Genomic DNA, 14152 nt, shown 5'->3' with positions numbered 1-14152 from the left:
TATTGACCTGGGGGAGTATGCTGATGTTGTTAGACTGGCCTAACAGTGGATTTGGAGAACCTTGTGAAGATGGTTGTTGTGGTATCTTCCCAGTAATTTAAAGCGCTTACTGTAGGTTGTCTTAGTCTTGAAATAGGAGGGCACAAATTACTGTTGCTTGATACATTATGATCTTATGGAAGTGTTAAAGTTTTAATTTTCAAGCATATTTGCAGGTGGAGAAAGATGTTGATTACTGAAGATGTTAGATTGATGTCTGTCTTTGCTGAGGGACAGCACTTGAGATATGGGAAGTAATCAGTGTCTTCCACTGTCGAATTGTGGATTTTATGTGGAAAGGCAGTGTAATGTACTGGGAACAGATAAGTAGAGAACCATTATTATTTGAGTGTCAAGAGTATTCTCTCATGCTTCCATGAACTTGTTAATGGTGGCCTTGGTGCTGCATCTCCAAACCCTCATATGCATATTGCAGCTGAAGTTGTGGTTCTGAAGGGACAGTGGGCAGCTATTAAGTAATTCAATTTTGAGGCTTGAAAGATGAGCAGCCCTGTTTGGCACCTTCCTGCTCTGAGATTGGGTCTGATTTTAATGTGTTGGTTAAGATCATGGTTTCTATTGCCATGATGAAACACGCATGGTTCAAGTGACAGTCTGTGAAGACAAATTTCTGTACACAACCGTATCTGATAAGGAAGCTTCACAATGACAGAATCAAAGCCTTGTGTGAGGTCAAAAAAGACAATGGGGTTTAAAAAGTCTGTGCTGTCTCTGCATCAGTGAGTAGGTTATTTGCGACTTGGTGCTGCTGACAACATTGTCCATCACTTTGTTGATGATTGAGAAGGTAATTAACCCAATTGACCTTTTTGTAAATTCTAGGGTTATTGAATTGCGTGAATTTAAATTCTCCAGCTGCCAGAGTGAAATTCAAACTATTGTCACTGGAATAATGGTTCAAAGCACAAGCTGCCAGTCTTGTAATTTAGTCATTGTTGAACCATTTATCAGATAAACAGTTGTCAGGTCACAAATTTTGAACACCCACCCAAAATTTACCTCAGCAATGAAACACTTCTGCTGAATCAGTTTGTCACTCTGACCAACTCACTTTATCACAATAGAACACAGCACAGCAATAGGCTCTTTGGTTCATGATATCTGTGCTGACTATGATCTAAATGTGTTCATTCTCTGCTTGTTCGTGTGCTGATGCCCCTTAGAAGTTGCTGTCGTATCTGCTTTCACCACCTCCCTGGCAGCAACCAGGCGCCCACCGTTTTTGTTATTTTTGTAAAATAAGTAACTTGCCTTGTAAATATCCTTTAACATATTCCCCTTAACCTTAAAGTTATTTTCCCAACCTTAAAGTTATGCCTTTCACTTTTCGCAGAGTGCCACTTGTCACAGACATCTATATAGCATACCTGCACCTCTACCATGTTCTCTATGGCCAAACCAATTTTGAATCCAGTCTACAAAGTCACCAAGTATTCCATGTGATTTAATCTTTTGGCTGAAGGACCTTTTTGAATATTTTACTAAATCCATGCATACATTATTGCAATACCCTCATCAATCATCTTTGTCACCTCCTCAAAAATCTCAGTTGAAGTTCATAAGACAAAACCTGCTCTGCAGAAAGCTGTAAAAAGGTCATGTATTTAGCAAATGTGAAAAAATTCTATCCCTAAGAATCTTCGCCAATAATTTCCCTACCACAGATGTAAATTTCATCAGCTTAGAATTTGCTGGATGATCTCCATTGCCCTTCTTATACGAGGGAACAACATTGGCTATTCTCCATTTCTCTGAGACCTCACTGTAGCTAAAGAGGATGCAAAGATCTATCAAGGCCCCAGCATCCCTCCTTTTGTCTTTCTAAGTAACCTGGGATAAGAAAATTCAGTGCAAATATCAGCAAACCTTCTCAGCTTTGGCATGGTTCAATTGACAGTCTGCAATCCTAAAATGTGGGTATCTAGCTGAGACTTGTGACCCAGATGATCATTGTTAAACAGCTCTGGAAACTGTTACCTATTCCTAATCAGCAAGGTTGAACAGCCTCCTCCTCTGCCTCAAAAAGTTCCTTGAGTTATCTTGGAACTAATAGATTACCAATAATGAGCCTTGAGACAACCTGCCTCTAGTCACATTGCCTAGAGAAGGCTCTGCTCTTTAGTCTACTTGATAACTACCCTCAGCACAGAGAAAGTCCAAGCCTCCAATACAGCAACAAGTTCACAAAAAGATCTAAGCAAGGATTCTCAACCTGTAACCTCTCAAACTGGGTCCAGGAACCCCTCAGGTAATGTTAGGATTCATGGCATAAAAAGGTTGGGAGCTCCTGGTCTAAAGAAATACAGTATTCCCATAGTCTTCCCATGTCTGTAGCCACATAATTTCGGTAAGGATCATGCTAGCATGAGAGAGTCCTGTTTGATGGCAACAGGGTGAGCCAGGAAACAGTACATCATCTACTGGATGAATGGATTTTAGCTGCTGTGGGATGGTTTGCCATTTGCACTTTGGATTCTGTTCCACATTATTCACAAGCACTACTGACTGAATGACTTTGTCATGTCTCCACTTACCTGCCCATATGTTGTACAACATTCACCTCTTCGTAACAGTGGGATCATCAAGAAACTCAAAAGTTGAATGAAAAACTTTTTATTGGCTGAGGAATCTAGGAATTAGGGCCAAGCTGTTTTTGACTGAAGTAAGAAACCATGGTAGTGTAGTGGTTAGAATGACACTTTTACAGCTCGGGCATTCCGGAGTTCGGAGTTCAATTCTTGTGCTGTTCTCTAAGTCTCTGTACGTTCTCCCTGTGGAATGCATGGGTTTTCTCCAGATTCTCCAATTTGCTCTACAGTCCAAAGACATACCAGGTAGGTTAATTGATCATTGGGTTAAGGTTAATGGGGTTTGTTGAGTGTTACTGGGGCGGCGTAGCTGGAAGGGCCTACCCCATACTGTACCAATAAATAAATATGTGCAGAGGGTGGTAGAAATTTGGATCCCTCTTTCACAGACACCTACAAGCTTAATTATAAATTTTTAATCTGAGACCAACAAAGATATTTTATCCAAAGCTGAGAGGGACATAGAGTTGGATCACAAATCAATTATGAAACATAAATGGTGGTTCAGAATTTAGGTGCTAAATAGCTGGCTTGTACTTAACTCTTAAGTAAATGGTTATGTAGAAGGGAAGGATTAAATTGGTCTTCAAGTTGATTAAAAGGTCAGCACAACATTGTGGGCTGAAGGGCCTGTACCGTTATGTTCCATGTGTTTTCTGTTTTGGTTAAAACTAGGCCTTCTGTAATTGTCTCATTGTTATCTGGTTGTAAAAGGAGTCTTGTACTTTGGGGGGGGCAAATTTAAAATTGGGTTGAGTTTACAGTACCTTTTCTAATTGCATTGCATGTTTTGTGCCATCAGATTAATACATTGAATGCCAACAATTCCATTAATTATTTTCATATGGTTATTATGGTCCAATTACTGGAGCTCTCTGTTCTCTCTTTGAATAGAAATTTTACAGCGCAGGCATTGCAAGCACATGTTCCACAATAGCAATCATATTGCCTTCTATGTTATTGGAATGAATCTAGAAAGAAATAAATCATAATGAAGCCCTAACAAACTGGTAAGATGCTGCCCATTTTGATTGTATGGGGAGAAACTTGTTGATTGGAGTTGCTGGTGTTCAGCTGCTTAAACTCCATTAAATCTTACACTGCTACTCTATACAAAAGTCCAAGACCATAAGAAGCTGCAGAAGATCGTGAACACAGCCCAGCCCATCACACAAACCAATCTTCCATCCTTGGACTCACTTTACACTGCACGCTGTCGGATCAATGCTGCCGGGATAATCAAGGACACAACCCACCCAGCCAACACACTTTTCGTCCCTCTTCCCTCCGGGAGAAGGCTCAGGCGCTTGAAGACTCATACGGTCAGATTTGGGAACAAATTCTTTCCAACTGTGATAAGACTACTGAACGGATCCTGACCCGGATCTGGGCCATACCCTCCAAATATCTGGACCTGCCTCTCGGTTTTTTTGCACTACCTTACTTTCCCTTCTCTATTTTCTATTTATGATTTATAATTTAAATTTTTAATATTTACTATTGATTTGTACTCCAGGGAGCACGAAGAGCAGAATCAAATATCGCTGTGATGATTGTACACTCTAGTATCAATTGTTTGGGGACTATAAAGTAAAGTTACATATGGGATTGCTTCTCTCATAAGGCCTTATTGCTGGATTCGTCCTAGTGCAGGATTTTAAACCCCATTTAAATTCAATAGAGATTCAAGGCCCGTGGATCAGGGAAAACAAGTATTTTTGTAATTAATAATTTTAAGGTTAATAGTTCTAAAAGCCAGCTTGTCTGAGATTTATAAATTTGTTAAAGATCCATACCAATTTGACTGGAGTCAAAGTTCTGAACCCATGCCAGCCTTAACTTCCATCAAGATTTGTCAAAAAATTTTTGGGAGAAAAGCCTTTGTCACGATCCTGTCTATGACCTAAGTACCCTTTATATTTTAAAAACAAGAGTTTCTGCAGATGCTGAAAACCTTGAGAAACACAAAATGCCAGAGGAACTCAGCGGATCAGGCAGCATTTATGAAAATGAATGAACAGTTGACATTCGGGCTGAGACCCTTCAGGACTGAAAAGGGACAGAATAAGAAGGTAGGTGGGAGGGGGAGGACAAACCTGACCATCTGGATAGGCCCATTGTTTCTGCCTGCTCCTGTCCAACTGAAATCGTGTTCGCATACTTCAACTCCATTTTATCCCACTTAGTTCAGTCCTTTTCCACCTACATTTGCGACACTTCACATGCTGTTGATCTCAAGAACTTCCAATTCCCTGGCCCTGATTCCCTCATATTCACCATGAATGTCCAGGTCTTATACACTTCTATCCCCCTTCAAGAAGGCCTTCCACTTCTTTCTTGACAACAGACGCAACCAGTTCCTTTCCACCACCACCACCCTACTCTATATGGCTGAACTGATCCTCATTCTCAACAATTTCTCCTTTGGCTCCTTCCACTTTCTCCAAACTCAAAAAGTGTAGCCGTGGGCCCCAGGTATGCCTGCCTTTTCGTTGGCTACATGGAATAATCCATGTTCCAAGCCTTCCATGGTAATGCTGACCAACTCTTTCTGTGCTACACTGACGACTGCATTGGTGCTGCTTCATGCATCCATGCTGAGATTGTCAACTTCATCAATTTTTTCCTCCAATTTTCACCCTACCTTTAACGGGTGGCACAGTAGCTTAGTGGGTTCAGTTCTTGCTGGTGGCTGTATGTTCTCCCCATGACTGCACGGGTTTCCTCTAGGTGTTTCTTCCTACAATCCAAAGACCTATCAGTTGGTAGGTTAATTGGTCATTGTAAATTGTCCAATTTGTCAGATTAAATTGGGGAATTGCTCTGGCAATGTGGCTCGAAGGGCTGGAAGGACCTATTCAGTGCTGAATTGCAATAAATAAATTAACTTGGCTCATTTTTGAAAATCACTTTCTCAATCTATCTGTCTCTATCTCTGGAGATAAACTGTCTACAAATATTTTTTTTATAAACCTACTGATTCCCACAGCTATCTTGAATATACCTCTTACAACCCTGCCTCATGTAAAAATACTATTCCTTTTTCTCAGTTCCTTCGTCTCTGCTGTATCTGCTCCAGGATGAGGCTTTCCTATACAGGACGTCAGAGATGTTATTCTCCTTCAAAGAACGGGATTTTTCTTTGTCCACCATTGACCTTTGCCATCACCCACATCTCCATTTCCCAGATATCTGCCCTCACCCCATCTTCCCACTGCTTTATCAAGGATGAGAGTTCCTCTTGTCCTTACCTAAGACCCCATGAGCCTCTGCACCCAACACATCACTTCCTGCAACTTCAGCTATCTATAATGGGACCCCACCACCGAAGACATCTTTACCTCCCCCCACCAACTCTGCTTTTCACAGGGTTAATTTCCTCAGTGATTTCTTTACCCATCTAACCTTCTCCACTAATCTGGCACTTATCCCTGCAAGTGGCATAAGTGTTACACCTGCCCATTCACCTCTATTCAGGGCCCCAAGCAGTCCTTCCAGGTGAGACAACACCTCACCTGCGAATCTGTTGGGGTCATCTATTGTGTCCAGTGCTCCTCTAAATTGGTGAGACTTAACATAGATTGGGGCCTCTGCTCCATCCTCAAAAAGTGGAATTTCCCAGTGGCCAACAATTTTAATTCCTATTCCCACATGTCTACGGCCTCCTTTTTTGCCACGATGAGGCCACTCTCAGGTCGGAGGAGCAACACCTCATATTCTCCAACCTGATGGTATGAACATCGATTTCTCCAACATCTGGTAATTTCTCCCATCTCCTCATCTTCAATTTCCCACTCTGGCCTCTTAAATCTTCTCCTCACCTGCCTATCCTATCACCTCTCCCTGGTGCCCCTCCTCCTTCCCTTTCTCCCTTGGACCATTCTCCTATCAGATTCCTTCTTCTCCAGTAGTGTCTTTTCCACCTACAACCTATCAGCTTCTTACTTCATCCCCCCCCAACTCCCCTACCCATCTGGCTTCACCTATCACCTTTTAGCTTGTTGTCCTTCCCCTCTCCCCACCTTTATTCTGCCATCTTCCCCCTTCCTTTCCAGTCCTGAAAACCAGTCTCAGCCCTAAATATCGGCTGTTATTCATTTTCATAAATGCTGCCTGACCTACTGAGCTCCTCCAGCATTTTGTGTGAGTTAACCTTCACATCTCCCTGCCTAAACTGAGGGAGCAGAGGGCAAGATAGGGACCATGAGTCAGGATGGTTTGGTTGGGGAGGTGGTAGGGATTGATCAGGATTTCTCAATTTTCATCTTTTAGTTCAATTTGCTTTCTACTTTCTGCTCTTTCATTTACTCATCCATCATTAATACTGAAGGACACAGTCATAAAAAAATACCTGTAGTTCTGTTCAAAGCACTGCCTTCTTGTCAGCACACAATCTATTCCTTTTTATTTTTTATTAGTTTCTAAATAAAGGCAAGCCTGAGGTCAATGTCTACTGTAACCCAGATCTCAGTACTAACATAAGCAAGCTTTTTACAAGATGTAGTAGGTCAGTTATTAGAGAGAACACGAGATGAACCTGAATAAATTTGCTAAATCATGTCATTAATCATTGACGTAAGTATTAAAATAGTTTTGCATTTGGACCTCATGTCAACTTAAAAACCTATGTTAAAAACATAATGATCTCTCAATAAATCCACTTCTTTCAGTCTCCCTTTTCACTCCCAAGTCTTAGCCTTTTAAGCAAAAGAAACACTTCCAGGCACCAAGTACCATATTCTAATCTCTTGGATCCAGAGCAATTTGTAAGATATTAGACTTTGGCTTTTTAAAAACCCAATAGACAAAAGGGAATTTTATTTTGAGGCTGTGTTTAATATTTGTACTTTCAACAAATAAGATCATTTTCATTATTACATCATGCTACAGATCACTTACCCATCACAAACAAGTCAGGTGTACAAAAACATATTTATCATACAATTATACATATATACAATCACTAAAAAGCACAATTTGTTGTTTACTTTATAAAGGGAGTTACTTACCTAAGTTTTAAAGCTCATTTTGCTTATATGTAAAGATCTAACTGAAATTACGGCTAACATCTTATTTAGTACAGCCTGCTAACTTAACAATCTTAATCAAACAGTGTGAGTACCTGACAGCCTTGTAGTTATCTAATTTTCAGGTTCAGAACAAAGCCCGAGTAATATTCACTGTTGGGTTTGCAATGCATATGGAAGAGTGGCGGTTTATTAAACCAATTGAAATATACTCTGTGGATCTTGTGCATTTTATAATCAAATTGAATGATAACTCAGTTATATTCAAATTTTTTGTCATACCCTGTATTCTTACCTGAGTTGATGCAGGCAGATAAAAAGTTACATTTATTTCATGTCAACTATTTAGACTATGTTTTGATGTTTGCTTCAGTTTTACTACTTCATAAAGAAGCAAGGAATAGTTTTGACGACGATTCTGGGTTTTGAGTGGATCACAGGCTTTTTAGAATTACATTGATATTTACAATGCAAATATTTGAGTTATTTTACACTAAAGCATCAGCATACTTATTTCAAAAAACTTCCATAGTTCGTGTAATCTAGAGAAAAGCTACGGATGGTCCCGAGAGATGTACAAAAATGCAATGGCATTTAGTTAAAGACTCATAAATATTAGCAAACATGCTTTGTGCATTCTGGTTCATACATACATGAAATTGTGAAACATTTTTGCTATTGAAAAAAATCAACATATTTGCAATTGCTGAATTTAGCCATTCAACCTTGGTCATCTGTTCAGTTCTGAATATGGCTATTTAATATGTGGTAGCTGAGAAGCCATAAATGCCAATGAGGCAGCAAAAGTGATTGCCTATGCTGAACATGCCTTGCAATATCAATGACATTTTTATATCTAGACCTATGGAGCTTCTGAGTAATCCTAGGTGACTCTTGAGTCACTATGATTCATTTCTGATGACTTAAGTACTGATTACACAAGTGAGGTTAATCAACTTTCTAAACAGGTTGTCTTGGAGAAATGCAATTTGGAGGCTTTAGAATGATGATTGGCTTTGTCATATATAAACGTTAAATAAATGCTTCATGCTAGTTTGTTGTTTCAGTGGCTCAACATAGTCTAAGATACATATACAGCATATATATATATTTTCTCATTTTTACAAAGCTTTTTAAACAGCAGGGATATACTAAGAGTATCTTTTCATGCCTGATATTGCAAAGTACTTTGAAATACAGTTACTATTGTAATGTAAATTGAAAATAGTGGTATAAAAACCTTGTAACCCATCAATATGTGGGTCACCATGGCTATTTGATCGAGGTTGATAGAACTGCTTAGTTTCAGTTTGTTTATTTAAAACTGACATTAATAAAGATTGTTTTATAATTGGGGAATGTCTTACCTCAATTGTCTCTCTCCAAGGATGACTAAACAGCCTAAGAGTTTACTGTATGTATTTTTAAAAAATTGTTTTGATTTTACCTCAAATTTTTTTTGCTTTAACTTCAGATTGCATTGTTAAGAAATGAGGTTATGTTTTATTCTGCATAATTATACAATCCATATGCACATTAAGTATTTTTGGCATATAACTCCTAACAAAAATAGGAGGCAAATACTTTTGGTGATGAGATACCTATTATCTCTTGATTGTAACATTTGTGATATTTCTAATTTTATGCTAATGCCAGTTAAAACTACATCTGTGTGATCCTACTAAGTTGTCGTTTTTGGTTTCTGAAACCACCAAAGACAATTTTTCATCAAATATCCACTCAAATTCAACCTCTTGCTTAGAGGTGCACTTGATTCTTCATAAACTTGTATTTAGTGTTTGTATTAATGCTCAAGTTTGAAATCTAAAAAGTAATCATTTTTGTCGACCAAGGAAAACAAAGGTAAACAGTGGGAAAATATCCAGTTATTCTTACCAAAAAAATCCTCACTTCTTTAACGTTCTATATTCATTCTAGTTGGTATAAGTACTAAATGATATTAAATTATGCTTATGAAGAGCTGCTTGGATCTATGATCATATGTTTACGGAATGAATCAAGTTGTTCTGCAAGAGCTTTAATTTCCTGCTGTGCCTCTAATAACCTTGTCTGCAGATTTGTGTTTTCAATGTGCAGCTTTTCCTTCTCTTCTCGAAGCTGGGTTCTTTCCTAAAAACAGGAAAAAATATAATTACGTACAACTACTCAGATTGTTTTAATCTATTTTCTAAAGCTTCTATTTTACCTTGCTACTAATTTCACAAATATTGGACAACGCTATTTTTGATGTGCTGATTAAGAAACTGGATGAAACTAGATGTTATGGTTTTGCTTAAATCCCTTTAATACTAAACAACAGTACTTTTATTGAGCAACACACATCAAAGTTGCTGGTGAATGCAGCAGGCCAGGCAGCATCTCTAGGAAGAGGTACAGTCGACGTTGCAGGCCGAGACCCTTCGTCAGGACTAACTGAAGGAAGAGTTGGTAAGAAATTTGAAAGTGGGACGGGGAGGGGGAGATCCAAAATGATAGGAGAAGAGAGGAGGGGGAGGGATGGAGCCAAGAGCTGGACAGGTGATTGGCAAAGGAGATATGAGAGGATCATGGGACAGGAGGTCCGGGGAGAAAGACTGGGGGGGGCGCGGGGGGAGGGACCCAGAGGATGGGCAAGGAGTATAGTCAGAGGGACAGAGGGAGAAAAAGGACAGAGAGAGAAAGAATGTGTGTATATAAATAAATAACGGATGGGGTACGAGGGGGAGGTGGGGCATTAGCGGAAGTTAGAGAAGTCAATGTTCATGCCATCAGGTTGGAGGCTACCCAGACAGAATATAAGGTATTGTTCCTCCAACCTGAGCGTGGCTTCATCCTTACAGTAGAGGAGGCCGTGGATAGACATATCAGAATGGGAATAGGATGTGGAATTAAAATGTGTGGCCACTGGGAGATCCTGTGCTTTGTCCACCAGCATCTGCAGAATTCCTGTTGTTTTAGTACTTTTATTGAATTTGAATTGGCTTATCTGTCTTTGTAAGATCTTCAGTACAGGAGATGCAGCTATTAAAGTACTTACATGCAAAACTACCTCTTCCAGTGGTCCTCAACCACCGGTACCGGGCCGCAAAGCATGTGCTACCAGGCCACGAGGAAACGATATGATTTGGTGATATGAAACAATATGAGTCAGCTGCACCTTTCCTCATTCCCTGTCACACCCATTGTTGAACTTGAATGCACGCGAGGTCATCAGTTGGTCATTAACCTACAACTACTCGATGAGTTAAAAACAAACGTCGCTTGAGAGTTTCTTTGGAAGAGGTGGTAGGGGACATAAAAGGCCTAATGATGATGATAACGCAGAGACACCTGAGGCCAAGACTGCAAAAAAAAAGCTTCCTTCAACAGAAAATAACATGAGTCGTACATAAAATATGGCTTTATTGCAACCAGTAACTCGCACGCTCCAAGCCCCTTGTGTGTGATATGTGGAGACAAGCTGTCTAATGAGGCAATGAAGCCCTCAAAACTGCTTCGGCGCCTTGAGTCCAAGCGCCCTGCACTTAAAGACAAACTCGTTGAGTTTTTTGAGTGGGAAAAAAACATGAGCAAGCCGGACAGAAGCAAGGGCTGAGAGCCACCTCCTCCACAAATGCTGCTGCTCTGAGAGCATCGTACTTAGTGGCTAGCCATATTGCCAAGGCTAAGAAGCCTTTCACTGTTGGTGAAGAATTGATTCTGCCTGCTGCCAAGTACATGTGCTGTGAACTGTTGGGAGAAGCTACAGCTAACAAGATGGCACAGGTTTCTCTTTCAACTACCACAGTTTCAAGGAGAATCGATGACATAGCGGAGGACATCGAAGCACAGCTGTTGGAATGGCTTAACGAGTCACCATGGTATGCTATCCAGGTCGACGAGTCTACCGATGTCAACAAGGCAGTACTGCAGGTCTATGTGCGTTATACATTTCAAGACTATGTGCACGAAGATATGTTGTGTGCACTGCTGCTGCCAACTAACACAACTGGGGCAGAACTATTCAAGTCTTTGAATGACTACATGTCAGGCAAACTGGGCTGGTCATTCTGTGTTGGAATATGCACAGACAGGGCTGCAGCTATGACTGGCCGACTGTCTGGTTTCACTACCCATGCCAAAGAGGTTGCACCTGAATGCCAGTCTACACACAGGGAAATGCTGGCTAGCCGAAAAATGTCACCTGATCTTAACAGCGTATTGAGTGACGTTGTTGAAGTTATCAATCACATCAAAGCAAAAGCCCTTAACTCACGTCTGTTTGAGCAGCTTTGCAAGGAAATGGATGCAGAGCACAAACGCCTTCTCTTAAACACTGAAGTCAGGTGGCTATCAAGGGAGAGCCCTGGCCGGGGTTTTTGAGTTAAGAGAGCAGCTACAGAGATTTCTTTCTGGCAGCACACTTCAGTGACGAGGAGTGGATAGTAAAACTTGCTTATCTGTGTGACATCTTCAACCTGCTCAATGAACTCAATTTGTCACTTCAGGGGAGAATGACAACTGTCTTCAAGTTGGCAGATAAAGTGTCTGCTTTCACAGCCAAACTGCAACCGTGAGGATGGCGAGTGGACAAGGGCATATTTGACATATTCCCAACATTAGCTGCGATTTTGGGAGAGACCCAGGCTGCACCGTCCTTCTTACAGCTGGTGCGTGATCACGTATCTTCACTGTCGACAGAATTTGAGTGTTTATTCCAAGACGTGCAAAGGAATGGATCCGTGACCCATTTGTGAATGTCCCCTGTGAATCATCCATGTCAGCATAGGAAGAAGATCAACTTGTCAGGCTTGCAAATGACGATGGGCTGAAAAGTATGTTTGACATAACATCTCTGCCGGCATTCTGGATCAAAATCAAAGCTGAATATCCTGAGATAACCACAAAAGTACTGAAAACATTGCTTCCATTTCCAACATCATATCTCTGCGAGGCAGGGTTTTCTGCAATGAATGCAACGAAAACTAAATTACAGAATAGACTGGACATAAAGAACCCCCTTCGAGTATCACTGTCTCCTATCACCCCGTGTTGCAGGGAAACAAGCCAAGGGCTCCCACTGATTCAGCGATATTGGTGTGTTGCAATGATTTTATATGTTCATACGAGGAAAATATGCGCTGTGTGTTTAATATCCAAACGTTACTTAAAATATTATGCTATTGATTTATAAGTGACATATAATTGACTTATAATGATATTCATGTGAGGAAAATGTGTTGTTTAATATTAAATTCGTTAGATAACCCCTTTTAGAAATGAAATTGAGTGTATTAGCCACTTATAAATGACTTATAGTTGACTTATCACCTATATTCCGGTCGTGATTAAACCCCACCACCCGGTCAGCAAGAATATTGTCAATATCAAACCGGTCCGCAGTGCAAAAAAAGGTCGGGGACCCCTTGACCTATTCTACCACAGAGAAAGAAGAATACATGTTTTAAGTTTTCCCTCATTGCCTGCTCCAACCAGGCTGAATTTGCCTCAGTACTGTTGACTAGGACATGTTGTCTTACTTCGGTTCAGTGATATTATTGAAATAGATGAGTGGATGGATATCTATCAAACAAACAACTATTTCCTGAGCAGTTTTTTCTAAACAAGTGTATTAGATACAGAAATTGAAGTTTAGTTTTAACATGTATTTTTTTAAAACAATGTGGTGTATTGGTACAATGGCCAAAGCATATGTATTTTTGCCTCTTAAGTAGTTTAATTATGATTGAGCCAAGGGGAAAAAATCAATTCATACCTTTTCCAGTTGAAATATTCGATGGTCCTTCGTAAAATCATCTCCTTTAGGCTTATGAAAGGAAGCCATGTTTTCCCATTTAACACAAGGTCTTCTGCGAGCTGGAATAGGGCTTGGGCATAATGGAAGTATATTTGGAGATAGCAGTGAGGTGTCTGTCTTAATTTTTCCCAGAGAAGCAGCTTGATTTCCAGTGGTATCTGTGTCCGAGATAGAAATGTCTGTTTGCGAAGACTTGTGCATTACAATAGGCTTCAGTCTTACTGAAACTTTCTGTGCTGAACTGCCCATTAGTACGATAGTGCGGTCCTTGCGTTCAGAATGGTTATGAGCTTCCTCATTAAAGTACGTAAATGGTCCATCCTCATTTCCTGCAAAATTTGTAATGTGAAAGGTGTCAGCAAATTGTAGAGAATGAGATAATATACTCATGAACAACCAATGGCTTTCTATGTATTGATTTATATATATACTCTTCTATTACAGAATCCTAGAACACAGAAACAGACCTTGGTCCACAGTGATCAAGATACCTCATCCAACTAGTCGTATTTGCCAGTGTTTGGCCCATAACCTTCTAAACCTTTTCAATCCATATATCTCAAATACAAGGAAATCTGCAGGTGCTGGAAATTCAAGCAACACACACATAAAATGCTCTTGGCTTCTCCCACTTCCTCCAAACTAAAGGTGTAGCCATGGGCACCCGTATGGGTCCCAGC

At 40.2% G+C, this 14152-nt stretch overlaps 1 protein-coding gene across 4 annotated transcripts in view; it reads right to left on the bottom strand.

Annotated features, from left to right (window-relative positions):
• Nucleotides 1-7463: 7463 nt before the first annotated feature.
• LOC140201979 (RAS guanyl-releasing protein 1-like) overlaps nt 7464-14152 on the bottom strand; it is a 175902-nt gene continuing 169213 nt past the window's right edge. For all 4 annotated transcript variants that reach the window (XM_072266856.1, XM_072266870.1, XM_072266849.1 and 1 more), the window contains 2 exons: nt 13431-13801; nt 7464-9805 (listed from right to left, as the gene is read on the bottom strand). In XM_072266856.1, coding sequence (XP_072122957.1) covers nt 9647-9805; nt 13431-13801 — 530 coding nt within the window. In that variant the 3' untranslated portion in view covers nt 7464-9646. The remainder of the gene's footprint in view (nt 9806-13430; nt 13802-14152) is intronic.

The sequence above is a fragment of the Mobula birostris genome, chromosome 1 (assembly GCF_030028105.1).
Source record: "Mobula birostris isolate sMobBir1 chromosome 1, sMobBir1.hap1, whole genome shotgun sequence".
Lineage (NCBI taxonomy): Eukaryota > Metazoa > Chordata > Chondrichthyes > Myliobatiformes > Myliobatidae > Mobula > Mobula birostris.
The sequence above is the reverse complement of the archived record's forward strand: the minus strand, read 5'-3'. Positions and strand labels throughout refer to the sequence as shown.